At 37.5% G+C, this 22,923-nt stretch overlaps 1 protein-coding gene across 2 annotated transcripts in view; it reads left to right on the plus strand.

Moving 5' to 3' along the window:
• The window catches only part of CSMD3 (CUB and Sushi multiple domains 3), an 803,119-nt gene that overhangs the window by 265,978 nt on the left and 514,218 nt on the right, over positions 1-22,923 (plus strand). For both annotated transcript variants that reach the window (XM_009321682.1, XM_009321683.1), the window contains exon 6: positions 1,569-1,681. In XM_009321682.1, coding sequence (XP_009319957.1) covers positions 1,569-1,681 — 113 coding nt within the window. The remainder of the gene's footprint in view (positions 1-1,568; positions 1,682-22,923) is intronic.

Genomic DNA, 22,923 nt, shown 5'->3' on the forward strand with positions numbered 1-22,923 from the left:
CCCTCCCCTCCCCTCCCCTCCTCTTTTTCAAAATAGAAAAGGAAACTGAAATGTCTGAACATAAAATGGTATACTTATTGTCTAGTATTTTATTCTAACTACAGGAAGAGTTCTGTTTACAAATAAATGGAAGGACAGATAAGTATGTTGACACCCTGAAGATGTGACTTATCTTTCTGTTTCTGGTGAGAAATATAACTTGGATTATTGGCTTGATGGAAGGATTGTTTATCTAAAGCTTATTCACCTTCTTTCTAACTATAACATCTCATATAATAAAAAAAGGATTACCTCTGATTCAGACCTTCCTAATGAACAAGTCAAGATGAAAGACTACAGTAATCAGAGTAATGTCCTGACGTTAAAAAACAAACAGAAAAACAACAAAAAATGCAGATAATTTTGTACACTGGCTCTAGTGGCTTGGAGTTAATTTTCTTCATAGAAGCCCATATGGTGCTGTGGTTTGGATTTGTGACTAAACCAGAGTTGATAACACACCAGTGTTTTGGCTATTGCTGAGCAGTGCTTGCACAGCATCAAGGCTTTCTTTTTCCCCCCACTCTGTCCGCACAGTGAGTAGGCCAGGGATAGACAAGATGCTGGGAAAGGACAAAACCTAAACAGCTGACCCAAACTGATCAAAAGGATATTCCATACCATATAACTTCATGGTCAGCAATAAACAATGAGGAGAGGGGCTGGGGGTGGGTAGCCATTGCTTGGAGACTGGCTTGATTGATCTGCCTGTGGGACGTGGTGAATGATTGCCTTTGTATCACTTGTTTTTACTGTGCTTTTTTCTCCCCTATTTACTTATTAAACTGACTTTTGAAGAATCTTTATTTTGACCCAGGAGTTTTCTGGCTTTTGCTCTTCCTATTCTCTTCCCTGTCCTGCTGTCGGGGGCGGGGAGGGGAGTGAGTGAGCAGCTGTGTGGTGCTTAGCTGCTATCTGGGGTCAATCCATCACAATTCCCTACTCTTCTTGTACTTTAATAACTAATTTTCAGATTCACTGAAGTGATGGAGTATTTCTTATTTCTTTGTACCCTGAGTTTAGAAAAATACTTACTCTTGAAAAATAGGTGTCTGTTTTATAGTTTTAGGTGGTGGCCTGCATAACCTAAGCTCTCTTGTTCCATATCTTGTTCAAGAAAGTCACAGCGTACAATCCTTTTCCTGGTGCCCAGAGCAGTGTTCTGCCCAACCTGTTAACAGACCTGGATAGACACAAACACTTTCTAGCCTGAGTGTCATGTACTTGCACCATGATAGTGCTGTGCCTGACCAATAATGTGACTGTGTGGTTTCTGGATTAGCGCTGATTTGTATCCCATCACTTGGTCATGCAGAGTGGACAATCTTGTCTGTTAATGCTTGTCATAACATACTATTCATTGATAAATTAAAAGTCCCACAGAGGTCATTTCAATGAATGTGTGTTTGAAACAAAAATGTTTTCCGTACAAGACCTTTATCAAAGCTTTATGAAAAATCTACTGATCTTCAGCCGTGATCATTTTTTAACCTTTTAATAATAATTTTTATTTGTTTGTTTTAATTCAGGCTCTCTGGAATGAATATACCTCCTCCAGTTATCAGCAACAAAAACTGGCTCAGACTACATTTTGTAACAGACAGCAATCACCGATACCGCGGATTTAGCGCTCACTACCAAGGTACATTTAAAGAAATTTATTTTTTGTTGTGATTGTTTTTGTTAAGAAAAAAAAAGTGGTTAAAGTTCTAGAGGAAATGGGAAGGACGATTTTTAAAAATCCTGAGAAAGGTATAGTTTGTATTTGCATAAATGGGAAATTCAGCTGTGCAACCTGTTATATCAAATTACAGTATGTTAGAGTATGGGTAGTGTATTAGCTAGTGTATCTAAATACAGTTATAAAAAAATTACAGCAGATATCTGTTTCACTTTACCCTGTGCAAGTACTTAGCTTTTAAAATGGTCCTAATATTCTGAAGGATATTGCGTAACAGATACATAAATAATGTTTTTATCATTAAAATATGTATTTGCCTCTATGGTTGTATAAGTCATGTTTGTAAAACAGTGAGTAAGTTTCTCTTTACTGATGTAGCATTTAATCACTATAATCTCTTATTACCTATTTCTGAATGCATTGTGCTATTAAAGGTTTAATTAACCTGTAAGATTCTTATCCACTGTTTTTATGAACAAGCATTTTTCTGAGTAAGAGTGAAAGCATCTGAAGCATTAACTTGGGAATATCACCATTTGGAACAAGGTCATTATAATGAATTGCTAATGAAAACTGAGCTTCATTAGTATATGGTAATACAGACTGCTTTTTCACAAGCATTACTGTAAATAATATTTTTCAGTATCTACAGTGTATCAATGGATCTTCAGGGAACAGTAACCCTTTTTGTGCTTTTGTGCTTTTCCATTTATCTGATGAAAAAAAATCACAGCATTCTGAACGAGATTTGATTCAGGAATTTCTTTTACAGTTCTCTATAGGAAATTTAGCATAGGAAGAGATTAGCTACATAAATGTTTGGAGAATATGAGGAAATTAATCAACTAATGTAAAAATTGCGACTAACAAAAGTCTAGGACTAATTTTTTTATGTAATTGATCTAATAGTAAACTTTTTACAACTGTGTGGTTGCCTCAGCTAACATATTCTATACAAGAACAGAGCAAACTTGATTACTGTTTCAGCAAGTATTGTATATCTCTATTTAGACTTCCCGAGTTCATAGATGTTCTGGAATGTGTATTCTGAGTGAATTTAGGTAAAAGGAACCTTTCTACTGTAGCTCCAGGACTGTTATAACTGTTTCCAAAGGGCACTGACTCATTTTTTGCATGGTATCCTTCATACCAAATATGATAAACCACACTCTTTACTGGGAAATCGCTAGGTTATGGGACTGTTAAAAGATATAAAGTAGAAACTTTCTCTATTACATCCTACCCCACAATTGAGAAACCATGTGATAACTATTTTGGTGGTTTATGTGAAATAATTTGGATTGTTGAGATGTTCATTTTTGAACTACTGAGAAAAGGAGAGCAAACTATGTCTCAGATGACACACATACTTGCACTCCTGCCGAAAGTGTGAGGTAATAGGTAATGAAAGACAATAGACTTTTGTTTAGTTTCAAAACATTTTTTCTGCAAGTCACAGAAAACATGTGAGTTGGTAGGTGTGGGAGATTTGAATATGCTGTGTGTCTTCTATTTTTCTTTACCACCTAAGTTTGTAGTGATTACATTATGGGTTTTTTTGCTATTATTTTGGTTTGCTCATTTAATTTCTACTAGTATATTGCTGAATGTATGTTAAAATGTACTCTGTACAAATGCTGCAGTAGTCCACCATGCTTAAAATGAAGAAAATATCTTTTACAACTCCTTGACAAAAAAAATGTAGGCAGTAAATAATTTCAGCATGTAAAAGCATTAAATTTGGAGGAGTGGTTTCTGGGTTGATGGTAGGCTAAAGGAGAGAGTGTGAGGAAATTAAATAAACATATTAAAAATCTTTCATACGTTTAGAAAACAAATAAAAATGTGTACCACAAAATATTTGTTTGTTAAGAACTGAAACCTTTATTTTTTCAGTTAGAGACAACTTTAAGCCTTTTTGTAAAGCCCGTTTTCAAACAGTAATTTCACTGGTGCGCTGACATGAGTTGTCACAAAAGCAGATAACTGATCAAAATCAAAAAAAGTATTTCAAAGAGCCATGTAGTACGGATACATCTGCCTGTTTTTCTTTTCAGGACTTTATTTCTGCATCATTTTTGAGAGGGTGTCTGTTGATCCTTTCAATAGCCTGTATTATCACTGTACTACACTGTAATAACTGTTGTAAAAACCTGCTCTTTCCCCTGCTTAATTAGCATAGATATTACTGTGACTTCTTTCTGACTTCCCTCCTTGAAACTTAATCTTTCCTACGTAGTACCACTATATTATTCTGTTGTTGCCTCTTTCGAAGGAGCCAGATCCCAAATTGTGAAGTTCAGAACACTGCATAATTCTTACTCCATCACTGTTTGGCACTTCAGTACTCTTTTCACCTAATCACTCCCTTGGCTTGCTGGTTTTGTTTGCACAACTGCACGTTTTGTGCTAGTGTATTTGGGTGGTGGTTTGACCCTGAATATCAGCGAAGCACTCCCATAGCCACTTGCTCACTTCACCCCCACAATGGAACAGGACAGAAAATAAGAAGAACAAGAGTGAGAAAAATCGTGGGTTGAAATGAAGGCAGGGAAAATCACTCATCAACTACTGTCTTGGGCAAAACAGTCTTAATTTAAAACATTTAATTACTGATTTAGGTGGTGGGAAACAAAGACAAATATTTAAACAATTAGGGAAAACACCTTTCCTCTCTCCTTTTGCAGGCTTAGCTTCATTCCAGACACCTCTCCTTCCCATTCCTCTACCTACTCCACCACAGATTACACTTTGTCTCATCAGTGATGTGATGGGTAGTGCAGGACGTTCAGGTCAAGGTGTAGGAGTTTCTTTCTGCTACTCCTCGTTTCTCATTCTTTTCTTCTGCTGTTCCTTCCTTCTTACTCATTTCCTCCGCTCTGATGTGGGTTGACCATGGGCCACCGTCCCTTAGGGGAAGAACCTGCTCCAGTGTGGGTTATCCATGGGCTCTAGTCCCTTTGAGGGTGTTACTAGCTCTGGAATGGAGCACTCCTGCTTTGGCCTTGTTCCTTTCTCTTGGTGTTTACTGCCTTTTCTTAAATACATTTTCACAGAGATGCCACAGATTCTGCTGATGGCCTCAGTTGTGTCCATTGTGGAGCCAGCTGGAACCAGCTGTGACCAGCATGGGGCAGCCCCTGACCTCCCATCACAGAGGTCACATGTGCAGCCCCCCTGCCTCCCTGCTACCAAAACCCTACCATTTATACCAATTACAATCTGAAAAAAACCTTGTTGGTTGTTTTATTCAAATGAAAGAAAATAAACAAGTTTTATGGCCACTTTTTAGGCAGGATATGAAATAACTAAATCTTATCCCTTTCTGTTCTCTTAAATATATGAAAATTGTTTTTTTAAGATTCTTTTTCACAAGGCAGCCTCACATGACCTAGCTGCATTGTAATATCTAAAGCTACCATGGCCTAGACATTTGAAAAGAAGACTAAAAATGATGCCATGCAGTGTTTTAAAATCTAGCTGCATATGAAAAAAAAAACAACAGAAAACCTAGGGTATTACATAATCTTTTGTAAACATCCTTTTAATTTCATTAGTTGTCAGATTTTGCCTAATTTTCTGTTTAAGGCTTCAGTCTTGCAAACACCTGTGAAAATGTTTAAATTGGCTTATACAGAATAAATGAAATTTACTGAGGTACATGAGGCTATGGGGAACTCAGCTTCATATAAGTACATTGTCATGCAGGTTATGTGTATTAATTTCTTTTAATAGGCATTTTAATTCACACAAGCTATTGAATTATACAATATTTAAAGAAATTGGTAAATAATAATCAAAGTGATATATGTCAATTAGAAGAGAATCAAAATGTTTCCCTACCCAGGTTGTGGTGTCATAACCAAGACAAGCTTATTCTTGCTTGTCTGATCACCCTTGTTTCAGCACTTCTTTCTATTCGCTGAGCATTCTTTGTCTTGATGTTTTCTGTCCTTACTGCTTTGTTAAAACTCATTTTGAGTTAGAAACTGTTGGCTGAAGTAGAACCAGAGCTTCTTTGGATCTTCCTGAAGCTGCTGCTTCAATGTTTCTTGGCACCGGTAATCCTCTTTTGCTGTTTCTAAATTTAGTTGTGCTTTTTTACTCCATCCATTCGCAATTCCTGTAAATGTTCCTTTTACTTGCTGCTTTCTGTTGGCTACTCTTTGCAATCCATCACTTACGTATGAATCCATAATATTATCTAAGTGGACAGAAGGGATTAAGTTAGCTTCACAGCTTCCAGTCTTACAGGCTGGTGTACACAAACTTCAATATTCTTTATGTCAAGCATATCTGGACTCTGAAAGGGCTTTTGGAAAAGAATTCTTCATTTTCTCATAGTGAAACATTACTTTAAGAATCTGTAACTTTGCTATCTTTTGAGATCCAGCATCCTTTGTCTCTCCCTCTCTCCTTCCCTCCTCCTTTAAAGCTCTGGAAGGTTTCAGTAGTAGCCCTATACTTGCTATTTATTTCACTTGTGAAATCCATTTCTTTTAACTGCTTTTGCTTCCTTCCCCCTTTCCATTACCTCTGTTTAAGCCATGTACAAACTAATGCTTTTACTATGAACAAAATAGTATCAAATATGTTGAGTGCACAATTGCATCTGCCTTCCATTAAGAATCTTTGTTTATAGTAAAGTACAGATGAAGAGATGAAATATATCCATGAGCTTTTCAGAATAGGATAAAATTTAGCTGTCATGCTCATGTTGAAAAGCATGCAAATGGTTACTCTGCTTAATACTTGACAGCCAACCACGTAGATCTGAAGTTAGATAAATGCCAACACTTCAATGTGTGATGCAATATGGAGAAAACTGACGTTGAAAAGTTTTTTTCTTTCTCTGCTTGATTTTCCATTGTTCTTTTCTTTTTATTTCTGTCATTTTGTATATGAATAGAAATGTATCTTCATTCAGAAATGATTTATAGAGTTAGACTCTTCTTAGATTTTTTTGTTGGTTTTGCTTTGAGAGAGAATTTGAAGCAATTGGCAATCAGGTAAAGAACGAAGTAAGTAGTATTAAGCTGCCTCAGAACATCATGGCTAGAGTTGCCAGAAGGCGAAAACTGTCTTTTTCACTTTTTTTCAGAACATCTAACAATGTAAACAGAATTTGTCATTCATTCCTCATCTCAAAAGCTGTTGCAGTGAACAGTACACAGTCTACTACTGGAAGACTCAGCGGTCATAACAAAGTCTTAGGTGAGATTCAGCTCCAAGACACCAAAATGTAGATGTCTCTGTATTGTAACCTATAGGTTTATACACCTATAGGTATCTAACTACCCATTAAAGTGGGGAGCTGTGGGGCACAGTTCAGCTGTACATGAATATATGTGCACTGACGTATGAAATCACCTAGGGTATCCAAGATATTTTTATGGCGGTGGCAGAAGTGTAGAGGCTCTTCCGGCAGACAAACCAAGGTGTTGCAAAGCAGTGTGTTATGAAAGATCAAAACTGCACCAACCCAAACTATGTATGGGCAACGGAATCTTCCCCATACCTAACTAATCCTGTCAGTGCAGGTTACAGAGTGATTCAGCTGACCACATGGTAGGGGTTGGGTAGAGGTTCACTAGAGTAAATGAAACATCTGCATGGTGTTGGCAAATTAGAACTTACAGGAGGCCATGCCATTCTGGCACAGAAACTAGAAGGCAGGGAAGAACACTTAAAATAACAACAAACAGCATATAGGCAGCTGTTTTGTCCTGTCCAAGATGTGTACTTTAAGATGAATTAAAACACTAAATTCCACTGATGACACTGACTAGATTTCCATTTATTGTAATAGTTTATATACCTAGTGCAACTATAGACACGCAGATGTAGATATCTTAATCTCAAGTTGAATCTCACATAATGTGGCTACTCACTTACTGAAATGGCTTTTTACTACCAGTGCGCTCATGGGATCTTGAGATTCCCTGGGAGAAATTAAGGTGCTGCATCACTTGTGCCACATCTGAAGAAGTCTGCTACTTAAATAAGGGCTGTGCCTGCTTCTGCTTAGGGCAGTGTAAATAAGTTGCTGGTTGCATTGGTAATTTATTTGACAGATGACAGATTTTTTTTTTAGACAGATATTTAGTTCTCAGTACTGTAAATCTGTGACTTTTCAGACCCTGTACTCCTATTGTCAAAACAGCCCAGATGGCTACCTGATTTTGCAATGGATGGAGGAAAAAGGAACCCTCTCTTCATAGAACGAAAGGAAATTACCAGAGCTCCTCAGCAGATTTCTTTTTTTTTTTGCCTCCAGGCATAAAAAGAACTTAAATTGCATACATTGTCACACAAGTTAATGTTTTTAGCGGATGTTCATACTCATGGGTCTTTTAGCTCTGCTTTGTCTTATACTGAGCTATACTTTTTGAACAGATGATTTTTCACCTTTGCACTCTTGAGATGTCTTTTATTCACAACTATACACCCACACAATGAGAGTGTGCAGAATGACATTGATTTTGCTGTAGTCAAGTCAAAGAGAACAAAAATTGCTGCATTTTATTGACCCTCCCCCATTTTAAAGTACTTACTTTTAGAATTCTCCCAATTATAGGTTTTAATAACACCACCGTTAACGATTAACTAAGTTACTTCTGATACTGTGTACAGATCCAGAAAGATCTTACTTCAAGTAAGATCATCGTTCATTTAAAAAGTCAATAGAACGGTTAAATATGAAAACATGGTATTCTGTGCTAATGTTTAAATTGATGGATTGTAATTTACTTCTGAAATAAATGTTAAGAGATGCAGTAAAGAGTCCTTCCCATTTTTAAATAATTTAATATATAAATTACTAAACTAGGATTAGGAGAGAAAAAAAAGGAAGGGTAGAAAGAAATATTTGTATCAGGAACCCCAAAAAAGTGAACTGAGAGTTCTTAATGGAAAGGAATATGTAGGAGAAAGACAGAGCATCAAGTAAAGTGATTAGAGTGGAGAGTGAGGGGTTGTGAGGAAAAGATTTAGGTGAGAAGACCAACAGTAATAAGGAGATTGAACCTGAAGGGAATCTGTTGAATAGTTATGACTTACTGGATTAGAAATCTTGTATAATGCATAGCCTGGTTGGAATCTAGTCTGTGCTAGTTGAGAAAAATTGGTTTGAACAGCTAGCCAGGACAAACCGTGGAAGGTATAAGATGGCATGTGTGGAGAGAAGTGTTCAAAATGATTCTGCCAGTGTCCTCAAATTCCACTGCACAGCTGTGAATATGTTCCTTCCTGCCATGAAATATCTGAAACCCACCAGAAAAGTTTGGGTCAACAAGGTGTTTTTTGCACTGTGTAGAGTGGTCTGAGGATCTATTAAGAATAGTGTCATGCAGAGTTGGCTATAATTCCTTTCTATTATCGTTTTGAAGAAGTTAAAAGGTAATTTGTGAATGACATATAAAATTTAAGTTACCCTAAGAAGTAGCTGAGGTATCGTAAAATCATAGGATAATTCAGGTTGGAAGGGAGCCTCCTACTCAAAAGAAGCTGGGCATTGAGATAAAGCCAGGTTGCTGAGGGGTTTATCCAGTTCTATCTTGAACAGCCCAAGGATGGAGACTGCGTAACGTCTCAATCTGTTCACAGCTTGACTGTCCTCACAGGGTAAAAGTTTCTCCTTATATATGCTCGGAACGTCTCTTGTTTCAACTTATACCCTTTCCTCTTGTCCTCCCACCTCGTATGTATTGGAAGGCTCCTTTTAGGCCCCCCTGAAGCTCTTTTCTCTTGGCTGAACAAGTCCAGCTTCCTCAGCCTCTCCTCACAGGGCAGGTGCTCCAGTACCAACCATCTTGGGGACCGTCTGCCAAACTCACTCCAGTTTATCAACTTCTTCCCAGGTCTCCTTCCTTTTGGTGAGCCTCAAACTGGACACGGAACTAACAAGTGCTAAATAGAGGTGGGGATAATCCCTTCCATCAGTTTATCAGCCATGCTTCTGTTAATACAGTTCAGGATGCTGTTGGCCAGGGCACACTGCTGGCTCACGTTCATCTTGCTGTCCACCAGGATCCACAGGGGCTTTTCAGCAGAGCTGCTCCCCATCCAGTCAGACCCCAGCCTTTTCTGTTGCCAGGGGTTGAATTTGTCCTTGTTTAGTTTCATAAGATTCCTGTTGGCTCATTCCTCCAGCTTGTCTTATGTCCCTCCGGATGACAAGCCTGCTTTCAAACATATTGTCTATTCCCCCAAGTTTGGTGTTACCTGCAAACCTAATGAGAGTCCACTCCATAGCCTCCTTCTGGTCATTGATGAAGGTATTAAAGATGACAGGTCACAGGATAAAGTCCTGCAGTGCTCCACTTGTTACAATCCTCCAAGAAGAATATGACCCACTAACCACAAACCTGTGACCCTTATCATCTAACCAGGACCTGTGCTCTGCTACTTGCCTTCCTCACTTCCCTCAGGGTCTTGAATTCATTTTAGCCTGCAGCCACGACTACCATTGATTACCATGTCTCCAGCCAGCTCTTCCTTGTTAGTGAGTAGCAGGTCCAGCTGTGCATCACCCCGGTTGGCCCATCCAGTATGTCTATCAAGAAGTTGTCCCTGACATTTTCCAAAAACCCATCACCACACTCCAGCCATGTGAGCTGTCCCACCACATCTTAGTTACTCCAATGATGTCACCATTCTGTGATGGCATGTGGAGCTCCAGTTCCTCCCACTTCTGTCCCAGGCTGACTGCGTGTGTGCGTAAACTTGAGACAGGGGTCTCTTCACCCTATTTTATCATTCCTGAAGTCTCTCATATTCCTGTAAATCTTTAATTTCCTTTCTACTTTTTTCCACCACTATGTCATTTAAATGTGGCTCATTATCTCCCTCTCCATCATTCTTAGTATAAAACTCTCATCAGCAGGTTGGCCAGAGTGTTGGCAAAGATGTTCTTGCTACACTTTGTCAGGGGCACCTTTACTACTTCAAGTAACAGCAGACTGTAGTCACTCTGTTTAGGCAGAGGTTTATTTTAACAGCACATGAGATTTGTACGACTGTTTCCTAAACCATCGCTGCATCAGTCAATTTATCTTTAAGTGACTGGGGTCTCAGAGTTATAGTCATGCAGCCTTCCTGCTGCACTTTTGGGGAAATTCAAAGACCTTAGCTTGTGTTGCTTCTTTGTAACTCTCTTTGCATAGCAGGCACTGCAAAACTGTCTCAATTTGCAAATAAAATGACAGAATCTGTTGATCATTACTATTGTCAGTAATATCAGCAAGCTCTTACGTTCTAAGATAGTCAATATACATAAGAGCACTACATAGTCCTCAGGTCCATACTTAGAGTGCTTAAAAAAGCACTATTTAGTGCTTTTTAAACTAAATATTAGGAAAAGAGTAGAGGACAAAACAGAAAACATGCTGCTGTATAAATCAACATGTACCTTGACTCCTGTTGTTGCTCTGGCCTCTCTGCATTTCAGAAGAATATAGAAATACACAGATTGGAAAGTCATGAATCGCAGGGATAGTACTGGAAACAGCTATTATATCTGTTTTGGATGCCAAAACTGAGGTGCATACCAATGAAGCGACTTGCCCAAAGTCACCCAGAAAGTTACCAGTAGAGTAGGGCACGGGGTATTTTGAGCCAGGGCAGCTGAAAACTAGGTAACACTAACCCTTCCACTTTTCGCAAAACTGGCAGAATTGCTTAGGTAATGCTGTTTTAGTTTATAGTACTGCCTAGGTGCACTATGATATGTACAAATACTTGTGAAGAGAATCCTTGACTTGAAGGACATATTGAATTAAATAAAGCTGACACAAATAGAAAAGGGAACAGGCACACTGACTTTCTGAAAGTAAAACAAACTGCTGCTTTTTCTACTCTTCTTCAGCTGTCACTACTTTCCCTTCTCTTCTCACTTAATAGTAAACTTGGGATTAAAGGCAATACTTTTTAATTCCGAATAGATATGTCTAGTGTATAGGTGTAACAAATAGGCAAATAGCATATGTAGGTTTATAACTGGAGATATAAAAAGAAAGGATATCTCTTCATTTGTATGCAGCCTGGTGCTGGGTAGTTTGTCTTTTCATGAAAGAGATATAAAAGCCACATGTTTACATCATAGATTCCCCTGGAAAGTTCTAAAAGTTATATGTGTTAAATAAATTAATGATAAAAAAAAAATATAATTATGGTCTTGAAGGAAATTTCAGTTTTAAGAAATTGACCTTCTGCTTTTTTTTTTTTTAAGACGTTTGAGCGCACTGTTTTGACACTTAGAGAAAACTAGTCAGTATTACTTAAGCTAAGAATCATTCAGCTACCCAATGACCCTAAGGGGAATTGATGAATATTAACTAACCTGGAAGAAATTAATCCTTTTACCTCTTGTGAAGGCTATCACAATGTCTTTTTTGAGGATTTAATTGACATTTAAGTATCCCATGGTCTTTGTACAGAGGCAAAATGTTTATTTTTGTACTTGTCTTTGTACTCATCTGTTGGTAGAATTAATATGATGGTGGTTTTTTGTTGGGTTTTTTCAATTATTTTTAATTATTATTTCCTCAGGGAACAAATTTACTTGATACTTGGTGAAAAGTCTCAATCACTGCTATCCAGTATCTTTTTCTTACATGTGAAAGAAGTTACTTTGGAACTCTGTAGAATCTTTCAGAAGCTCTTGCCTCTGCAAAGATGATCATAGTGCCATTTAATTTATGTAAATATCTAGCAATGACGGTAAAACTGTTGACAGTTTTGACAGAAGCCAAGTTCTAAGTAGAAATAACCAGAACATAATGAGAGACACAGAGACCATGATATGCTATAAGCGTCAAATAGAACTTCAGTTTAAAGAATGATTATTTCAATATTTTTCAAGACCCATTCAGAAGGTTTCTGATGTCTTTCATAGTTACACTTCTAAGAAGAGAAAGATTTTCAACTGAATTTTTGTCCCCCAAAACAACCCAACAAAATTTCTGGCCAGTCAGAAATGCTCACATAATTCCAGGAAAGACATGTTTAATACGGATTGGTTTCCATCAAGATAAGTTTACATAAATCATTCTCAAATCATAGCACTATGTGAGTTAGTTTGTACAGGAGAAGTTATGAAACTTGTTTTAGAGATGCCTTTTATAATTTTTGCTGGTATTAATCCCAGTAATATTTAAGTGATAGTTATTTCAAATTGTTACCCACTAAGGACCTTAAATGCTAAGAAATTATATGTTACATTCCTGTGTAGAAAAACATAAAATCTTTTGCAGGTAAAAACACAGAGAATCTGTTCTTTTTTATATTTAGGATTTTATTTTTCCTCAGGGATATTAAGAATGGAACATATATGAATTCTGCACAATGTCTTTAAGTCCTTTTCTACTGTCACTGTTTGAAGGATCTGTTGTATGGAAAACATCCCACAATATGTTATGATACATTAAGATCAATGTGTGAGGTAGAGAGCTTGCACTAGTTTCTGCATTTCAGCCCCCTGATTCTACGGGCTGCTATTTGTGCTTTCTTCATGGTCTAATGATAAGAATGCACCTTCTAATGTAGTTACGTAGCTTTTTTAATAGAGGTAAAGAAATTGCTGAAAGAAGGCTCCCACAAAGCAAGAAGCAATAAAGTCTTGCTTTCTGGCATAACTCTAGAAGATTGGCAAATTCTGTGAAAAATGCTGAATTTCCATATTTGCATGGAAGAATAGATTTTGCGATTGAGTCCAGGAATCTGTATGTCCTTGGTTTGGTGTCCTGGTTTCAGCAGGGATAGAGTTAATTTCCTTCCTAGTAGCTGGTACAGTGCTATGTTTTGGATTTAGGATGGGAACAAAATTGATAAGGCACCGATGTTTTAGTTGTTGCTAGGTAGTGCTTACACTAGCCAAGGACTTTCTAGTTTTCCATGCTCTACCGACTGAGAAGGCTGGAGGGGCACAAGAAGCTGGGAGGGGGCACAGCCAAACTGGCCAAAGAAACATTCCATACCATGTGATGTCATGCTCAGTACATAAACTGGGGGAAGTTGGCTGGGGGAGCCGCTGCTCGGGGACTGGCTGGGCATCGGTCGGCGGGTGGTGAGCAATTGTACTGTGCATTACTTCCTTTGTGTATTATTATTATATTATTATTATCATTTGATTTCAATTATTAAACTGTTTTCATCTCAACCCACGAGTTTTTCTCACTTGTGCTTTTCCAATTCTCTCCCCCATCCCACCGGGGCTGGGGGGCAGAGAGCGAGCGGCTGCGTGGTGCTTAGTTGCCCACTGAGGTTAAACCACGACATTTGGATAAAGAGGACATTTCAGATAACTTGAGGAAGCTGAATGTCTTGAAAGGGTATTCCACTGTCTCAACAAACTTAACAAATGTTGATACAAATGTTCATACAAATTTAATTTTTGTTTTTGAGGGTATTCTTTAGAGTGAAAATGACACGTGATCTTCTCAGAGATATTTTTTTCCAGTGTCAGCTTTGAGTTTTTCTGGAAAATAAGTTGATTTGCTGACCTACAGAACTTATATCCAAGAATGTGATTGTCACAGGAGACAGTTAGATTTGAGAGCAGGGTATTTTTAGAAGAAAAGAAAAAAAATAGAAAGAATGTGTAGAACATATATTATTCTAAATTTCTAGTTAAAATACGCACTTTCAAAAATATGTGATTCCAATTTAAAGAATATCAGTTTTTAAGACACTTTAACAGATCAGTATTTTTAAAAGTAAACAGGGATGTTGGTGCATATGTGTATAAATATCTGATGAGAGGGAGTAACAAAGATGGAGCCAGACTATTCTCCGTGGTGCCCAATGAAAGGATAAATGGTAATGGGCACATATTGAAATATGGGAAATTCCATTTAAAGACTCATAGAATCATAGAATCATAGAATAGTTCGGGTTGGAAGGGACCTCTAAGCGTCATCTAGTCCAACCCCCCTGCCGCGGGCAGGGACATCTTCAACTAGATCAGGTTGTTCAGAACCCCCTCCAACCTGACCTTGAAGGTTCCCAGGGATGGGGCACCCACCACCTCTCTGGGCAACCTGTGCCAGTGTTTCACCACTCTCAACATAAAAAATTTCTTCCTTATATCTAGTCTAAATCTACCTCCCTATAGTTTAAAGCCATTCCCCCCTTGTCCTGTCTCAACAGGCCCTGCTAAAAAGTTTGCCGCCAAAAAGAAGAAACCTTTTTACTGTAAATGTGATTGAAAAATGGAACAAGTTTCCCAGGGAGGTTGTGGGAGTCTATCCCTATAAAGATAGAGACTGGACAAGACTGGACACTATTCTGAGCAACCTGCTTTAGTTGACCCAGCTTTTAACAGGTGGGGGTGGAATAGACAATCTCCAGAGGTGCCTTCCAGCCTCAACCATTCTGTGAAAGTCTGAAGTGTTCAGATATGATGAGCAACCAGTCATCTCAAAATTTGACCTCCTTAAGTTCTATCAGCTAAGGAATGTAAGAAGTATCCAAAACCAGCTGCCATTTCTCAAAGTCAAATTGCCATATTTTTAGACATGCCAATATATCTTTCTCCTGTAGAAGATGCCTCTTTGTGAGCATTTCTCCGTATAGGATAATACACTGCTAAGGAAAGATACTTGCAGTAGCTGAGGTAGCTATTTTGGATATTAGTAACCATTTTGGCTATTGAAAGAGAACTCTTTCATTACTATCATTGTATCATGGTGCAAAATTGCCTGAAGTGCTGATTAAGGCAATACTTATATAACACTTTTAAGAATACATTTGAAATTTATTTTAATGTGTAAGCATTTAGCTTAAGTTATCTGGAAATTTTTGGCTAATGGGTCACTGGGGGCATCTCACAGGGAAGCTTTTCCTGAGGCAGAGCTCTTGTTTTGCACTGGATGCCCACTTCATAGCTCAAAAGTTCACTTACCTGCCCACTTGATGCTGACAGCACATAATGTTCTGCAGGAATAGCTTTATCTCTGTACAGTCTTAAGTGGATTTTGAATCAGTTTCTATACTGAAGGAACCTTCTTCCTTGCCAGAGAATTGTTTTCATCTCACTTACGACTTGGCCTTTCTTAAAAAGCACTATTTTTTAGCCTGTCCTGACCTTTTAAATAAAACCAAAAAATAAAAGATAGTATAGTTAATTTATAATTTGTTCAACTTTGCATTACTTTATAATTAACATTTACTCTGTTTAGAGATTAACTTCATTTATTTATTCTGAGTGAGAAATAAGAGAAAAATAATACTTCTTGTTAAATGTAATGCTTTGCTTTGTTTATAGGCACTGTATTTTTCACAGCGATTAAGAGACAGTAATTGTCAGGGTGCAGCAAGGGCAGATGGCTCCCTGAGGGCTGGCGAGATGGGGACCACAGGGGATTTGTGTGGCAGTGCAGGGCATCTCAGCCAGTGCTTGTCCCACTTCCCCCAGCCAGGGAGCAGGAAAAAAAAAAATCGGAGGCAGCCCCAGCCCTGGGCATTGGGCATCGGGCATCTCCATGTGGACAGGCCAAGGCCAGGCGGGGTCATTAGCCCCATGGCCAGGCAGGGCAGGGCTGTAGGGAGCTGGGGACCAGCACTGCTGCGGCATTGCTGGGGCAGGGACTGATGGCCCCAAGCTAGGGGTCCTGGACCCATGGGCATAGGTGGTGGGAGGCCCAGGGGAGGCTGGGCAGTGCTGTTTAGGCCCATTAGAGCCCTCAGAGTCCTGACAGTCATTGAACAAGTACTTCAGTGGTATAAGATACATAGAAACATAATTTACATTTGGTATACAAAACTTCAGATCTAACGTTAGTTGGATTGTAATGCATTTATGTAGTATAATGTTAGACACAGAATCTTGTTATGGCCGAAGGGAATGCAATTTATATGGAGTTAACGATTTATTTTTATTCCAATTAAAGTTTTAACAGTCTGGTTGTCTAAATTATCTAATATAGAAAAGCCTCAATAATAATAATACACTTATAAAAGTTAAGAACTGCCTTCTTACCCTCCAATATTTTTCTCTTGTCTTATTTTCACCCTTTTCACTGTGTCCCTGGGGTGGGGATTACAATGAATTGATAGCATCTGAGGGTCTGTGTTGGGATGAGTATGATATTCATGGTGGTGACAGGGCGGGGGGAGGGGGTCCTCTTCAGTCTTGGAGTTCAATTGCTTCTTTTTATATGTTTTCTTAACACAGGCTGCTTCTTTCTCATTTCTCTTTACTAAAATCTGAAAGTTGCACGTTAGCCTTCCTCAGCCTCAGTAAGTATAAAGGGCTGTTGCTTGTTATGCAGTGACTTTGTAGCTTTATCAGAGCTTTGCTGTATGCAGTATTCTCAGAGCACAACATTCCCGAAATACAAACAGATCAGGAAATACTCACTTGACCACTACAAATTATCAAAACTAGTGAAAACAACCTCAGGCCAAGGCAAGCCTGCATCGGGTCAACACAAATCCTCTGGCCTTGTATTACTAATGAAAAAATTATAGTTATTAGGCTACAGTCTTCAGAATTTCTGTATCATTCTCTATTAATTTTGCTAGACACAGATAGAGAAAACAATGCAAAAGATGTGCTTAAGTATTAAGATTTGTATTCTTTCCTATGCAGTGAATGTATACAGACCGATACTAAGGTAAACCGGCAAGATGATACCTTTTCTGCAAGCTTGTCTTTCCCATTTGCCTAGTAAATGAACAGCCTTTCTAAGAACTTTACATTATTTCTAACAAGTACTAATCTGTTTAAAAACAAAGAAAAAACATTATTAGCTCTTAAAATTATCTTCCCTGTAGTGAAGATTAATACATTGGATAAATTTTTGGAGTTTTAAATTACTTCAGTAATCTTTAGTAATAAGTTTATGTCAAATAGCTCCTTGATGCCTAACACTGGATTTAGAATAGAAAATTTGGGCATTTAGCCTGCTTAGGGCAAAGATTAGATACCTGACCTAGATACTCGAGAGCAATGATACAAAGATTTTTTTATATTAAGAGTAAATGAAAGATGTTTATTACTGGTTTTATCATTCAGTATTTTTCCATGCATCTGAACTTCATTGAAAAAATAAAAAGTAGGAGTGTCAAAGTCATATCAATATGTAGTTCTGGCTTTAGCAAGTATTGTTCTATGTGGAACTGTATATTTGATTTATGCATGCTAGTTTACTTGCTTATAGCACTGAACAGATATTAGGCAACTAATATTAATATAACTAATATTAATATCCCTCTGGCAGTAAAAGGAAAGTGTGAATTTCATTTTGCTTATAAGAAATGAGAGCACTACAATATAATGGCATGTCCAAGGTGACCAGAGAAACAGAATTAGAAAACAGAACCTTTAAATTTTAAACTTATGGAAACCTCTGACTAAATGTCCATGATACATGTTTACATCAAAATATTTTTTGAAAAGGTACATACAAGATTTTACGATAGTTTTTAACTTGCTTTAAACCCTTTTTGGTTTGTTTTGTTTTGTTTTTAAAAAGGCAAGTTATAGCACACCTACCAGCAATAAATTAAAGTTGCAACATTTTCCCTGTTATTTCTTGATTCTTCTGCTTAAAATCTCGGAAGAGGATGCTTTCCAAAACTGTCCAAAATCCAGTCATTAAAATCCCATTCATGAAGGAGTGGAGCAGCAGGTTCTGTTCTGGTGTATGGTCCAAACTAAGCACAGTGGGTTATATTTCGTACTGCAGAATGTATAAAATGCATTCAGTTTCTTTTTGTCCTAAGTACTTCCTGGGACAGAAAGAAACATATTTTTTTGTTATGTAGTTGATATATACGTTGGCAGGTACATAGTCTGTATAGTAATTATTCTTAAAGATTTGTCTATTTGATGTTGTCCTATCCTTAAAAAGGGTAAATAAATCTTTCTGTTGCACTATGATTCACAAGAGCAAATTACAAAGAAAATAAATATATAAGACAATATTGGCAAGGATTTTTAATTGACAAATACAATAATCTCTTTTGTAAGATGACTACTAGTAAATAAGGCCAATAGATGTGAATACTTTCCATTCCCAGCGTTTTATCATTTATTTCATAGATTCCTATAATATTGTTGAAAGAGAGTCTTGAAGAATTTATAAGGGTTTTTGGATGATTATGGTGGATTCCACAGATTTATCTTGCATTGATGCACACGTCTTTTGAGAAGAAAGCAAAGTATGACTATATCTAAGCAACAAATGGTCATACGAAAAGAATTCTTTTGTATTTCAAATCACTGCTTTCTCATTTACAAACATTCATTTGTGTCAAAGTTTGGTTTTGTTTTTGTTTTTTCTTAAAAGTAATAGGCCTTTCAAAAAGTATTTTCTCACTGAAGTTAAATCAACTGAAAGAACATTATCCATATGTGTGCCTATGTTGGTCATTTTCATGTATTTTTTCGATTAAACAAATATATCTTACTGGAATAAAATCTATTATTTGGATAGATAGATGTGAAAGAAAAAGAAGTGGTAGTTCTCTGTCTATGTCCTGAGTTCAGTGGGGGGGAGATAAATCATGTTAATGTGTTCAACATTTCTGTATTATCAAAAGCTAAAAGGTTGATTTTTTTTTTCTGGATAGAAATTCAGATTTTCAAATGTAATCAGTTTGATAAAATTAAGATACATAAATCCACCATATTTTCAGTATCTACTTAAAAAAAATATTAGGTGATTGTAAGTTCACTGAGGGAAGCATCTGGAAAATCACAGAGACATGCATTTGTATGTACTGAAGGATGACAAATGTCTTTATCTCCTGCATCCCTGAAAATTTCTGGTTGATGCTTAATTGTTACTTTCAGATGTTCTGGTATATGTCTTACTGCAGCAGTTGATTTACATTTAAAATTAATATAAAAGATGGAGAGAAAGAGAAGAAAGGAATAACAATAAAGAGGTTGAAAAAGAGAGAGAGAAAAAAAATGCAAGTAAAAAAAATCGTAAGAGAATGCAGTAATGCAAAGAATTGCCTTCTGGTACCAAAAAGAAATAAAAATTAAATTCTGAATCAATTCACACAAATTGTGGACAACATGAAAGCAAAAGGAAGCAAAAAGTACATATATTAAAATTCTGTCTAGACAGCTTTTGGAGTCTTCGCTATTTGGATAAATCCAGGGATCATTGCCTGTTTGAACTGAAGTTTAGAAACTTGTTTTGAACTGTATTTTTTCAGTCATGTATTTTCTTTAAATCCATAGTTTTATTTCCTTCCTGAATAGCTGAGAACTAAAAATCGATTTGGTCAGAAGAATGTTTTATGTCACCCATTAATACTGATTTTATATTCTCAAATGTATATTTGTGTTTTGCATTCCTTTCTTTTCTATTACTTATTTGTAAATCAACAGAAGCAAAACTGTAATTTGAACTTAAAAGCAGGTAAAAATACTAGAAATTTATGAAGAATAAAAAAAGAGATTTCTGAAAATAAGAAGGCTGGAATGACATCTAAAAAAATATGTTGAAAGATTCAAATAAGCTCTTATATCTACACTAACTTGAAAATTCCTTTAACAGATCCAGAATACATTCTTCTACTTAGGTTTTTAACTTTGTTGGAAAGTCTTGCATGCAGCAGATATTTAACAACAGAGAACATCAAAGAGAACAGTTAATTAAGATATTTTAATATAAACCACCCCCCTGCCTTCTTAATGGGATGCACTGGTCACTGCAAATTTAGTTAACTATGGGAAGGTTTTAAGTAAGGATACTAAATAAATCTTGACTGAAAGTCCTTGAACATTTGAAAGAATGAAGATGGAATATAGTAATTACTCTTTTGAAATTCTATATATAATTGTAATCGCCTCTTTTTTTCTTTAATGAAATATGCATTTTATTTTTGCTTAAGACTGTCAACACTTCTTTCTCAATTACCCATTGCAAAAGGATAGAATAGCTTACTTCTTGCTATCAAGATTCACAGGAAAAATCCCGGGCTGACCTCATTAGCACTTTACCATAGTGAGTCCTATTTAGGGTGATCTGCATTAAGGACCTTCAGCTTTTTTTGGGAACCTTGTGGTTGGATCATATGTGTCACAAGGACAAATGAAGTCCTGCATTTTGAATTCATTCTGAATAAACAAGATAGTGAATATACCTATTTGCTCTCACATTTTGAACTCAATCTGATTCTTAGGAATTAATCAGCAAAACTAATTCTAATGAATTAGAATAGCTGCTGAACAGTAGCTTTAGATCCCATTTCTTTGGTCTTATGAATGATTTGTCAGTTTTCATCTGTTCTTCCACTGCTGAAGTTAAAAACATGTAAATTTAGAGAATATTCATAAATGGGCCATACTCTACCTAGAGTCCAGTAACAAGTGGAGTACTGCAGGGGTCAGTCCTGGTACAAGTTCTGTTCAACATGTTTATCAATGAGCTGGAATCAGTGACAGAGTGCAATCTCATTGGATTTGCAGATGACACCAAAATGTCAGTCAACAGTCAATATAGTCAAGGGCAGGGCTGCCGTCCATAGGGACATAGACAAGCTGGAGGAATGGGCCAACAGGAATCTTATGAAACTCAACAGGGGCAAATGTAAAGCTCTGCACTTGGGTAGGAAGAACCCCTGGCAACAGGACAGGCTGATAGAAAGGAGCTCTGCTGAAAAGGCCCTGTGGGTTGTGGCAGACAGCAAGCTGAGCATGACCCAGCAGTGTGCCCTGGCAGTAAAGAGGGCCAACAGCATCCTGAGTTATATTAACAGGAATGTAGCCAGTCAATCAAAGGGAAAGATTATTGTCCTTTACTCAGCACTCCTGTAACCATGGCTGGAATAGTGCATCAAGTTTTGGGCCCCATGACAGGAAAGATGAGTTCTTTGCTGGAGAAAGTTCAGTGGAGGGCCACCAAGATGGTTGGGGGCTGGAGCACTTGCCCTGTGAGGAGAGGCTGAGGGAGCTGGGCTTTTTCAGCCTGGAGAAGAGGGGAAAGCTAGTAGTAGGTTCCAAGTCCCTGCAAGGGCGTTATTGAAAAGACAGAGCCAAGCTTTTCATGGTGGAGCATGGTGTGAGGATGAGAGGCAACTGACAAAATCTGAAACGAGATCATCAGGCCAGATACAAAGAGAAATTTTCCTTCTGTGAGGAAAGTCATGTATTTGAGCACATTGCTCAGGGAGATTGTGCAGTCTCCATCCTAGGAGGTTTTCTCCCCACCTGACTGGATAAAGCCCTGAGCAACTGGTCTGACCTCATAGCTGTCCCTACTTTAGGTTGTCATGACAAGAAGAGACCTCCTGAGGTACATTTCGCCCTGAGTTATTCTATGATCCTGTGGATAAAAATTATTTTAATCCCAATGTTACACAAACAAAAGTCACACTCCAGAATGTTCACTCTATTTTGATTGGTTTGACTCCTAATCAAGATGGTATTACTAACCAGTGGACAAATAAACAGTATCAGAATGTTTGTTTGTTCATCAGTTGTCTCTGAAATAAAAGCAAATTCAGAAAATGTTTAAAACTTTTGCCAAATACTTCTTTATGAATCAACTTCTTTAGTTGCATTTCAGACATTTAATGGTGGGCTTTCAACTTAGTCAAGTTTTACTGGCCGTGCTTTCAGTCTGTGGAATTATAATATTTGGCTTGTAATAACAGAAGTTACAGTAACATACTTCATGTCAAAGTTTTATTTAAAAATAGCATTGCGCTGGAAATAGTTTCTTTCAGTCCAGTCGATGGTTAATGTCTGAAAGCATGATAATTTTATAATTTTATGCTATCACTTTAATTTAGTGAATTAATTAATTTTTCTTAAAATCCTAGAATCATAGAATAGTTTGGGTTGGAAGGGACCTCTAAAGGTCATCTAGTCCAACCCCCCTGCTGTGGGCAGGGACATCTTCAGCTAGATCAGGTTGCTCAGACCCCCCTCCAACCTGACCTTGAAGGTTCCCAGGGATGGAGCATCCACCACCTCTCTGGGCAACCTGTGCCAGTGTTTCACCACCCTCAGCATAAAAAATTTCTTCCTTATATCTAGCCTAAAACTACCCCCCTTTAGTTTAAAGCCATTCTCCCTTGTCCTGTCACAACAGGCCCTGCTAAAAAGTTTGCCGCCATCTTTTTTAGAAGCCCCCTTGAAGTACTGATAGGCTGCAATAAGGTCTCCCCAAAGCCTTCTCTTCTCCAGGCTGAACAACGCCAACTCTCTCAGCCTTTCTTCATAGGAGAGGTGTTCCATC

The sequence above is a fragment of the Pygoscelis adeliae genome, unplaced genomic scaffold (assembly GCF_000699105.1).
Source record: "Pygoscelis adeliae isolate BGI_AS28 unplaced genomic scaffold, ASM69910v1 Scaffold111, whole genome shotgun sequence".
Classification (NCBI taxonomy): Eukaryota; Metazoa; Chordata; class Aves; order Sphenisciformes; family Spheniscidae; genus Pygoscelis; species Pygoscelis adeliae.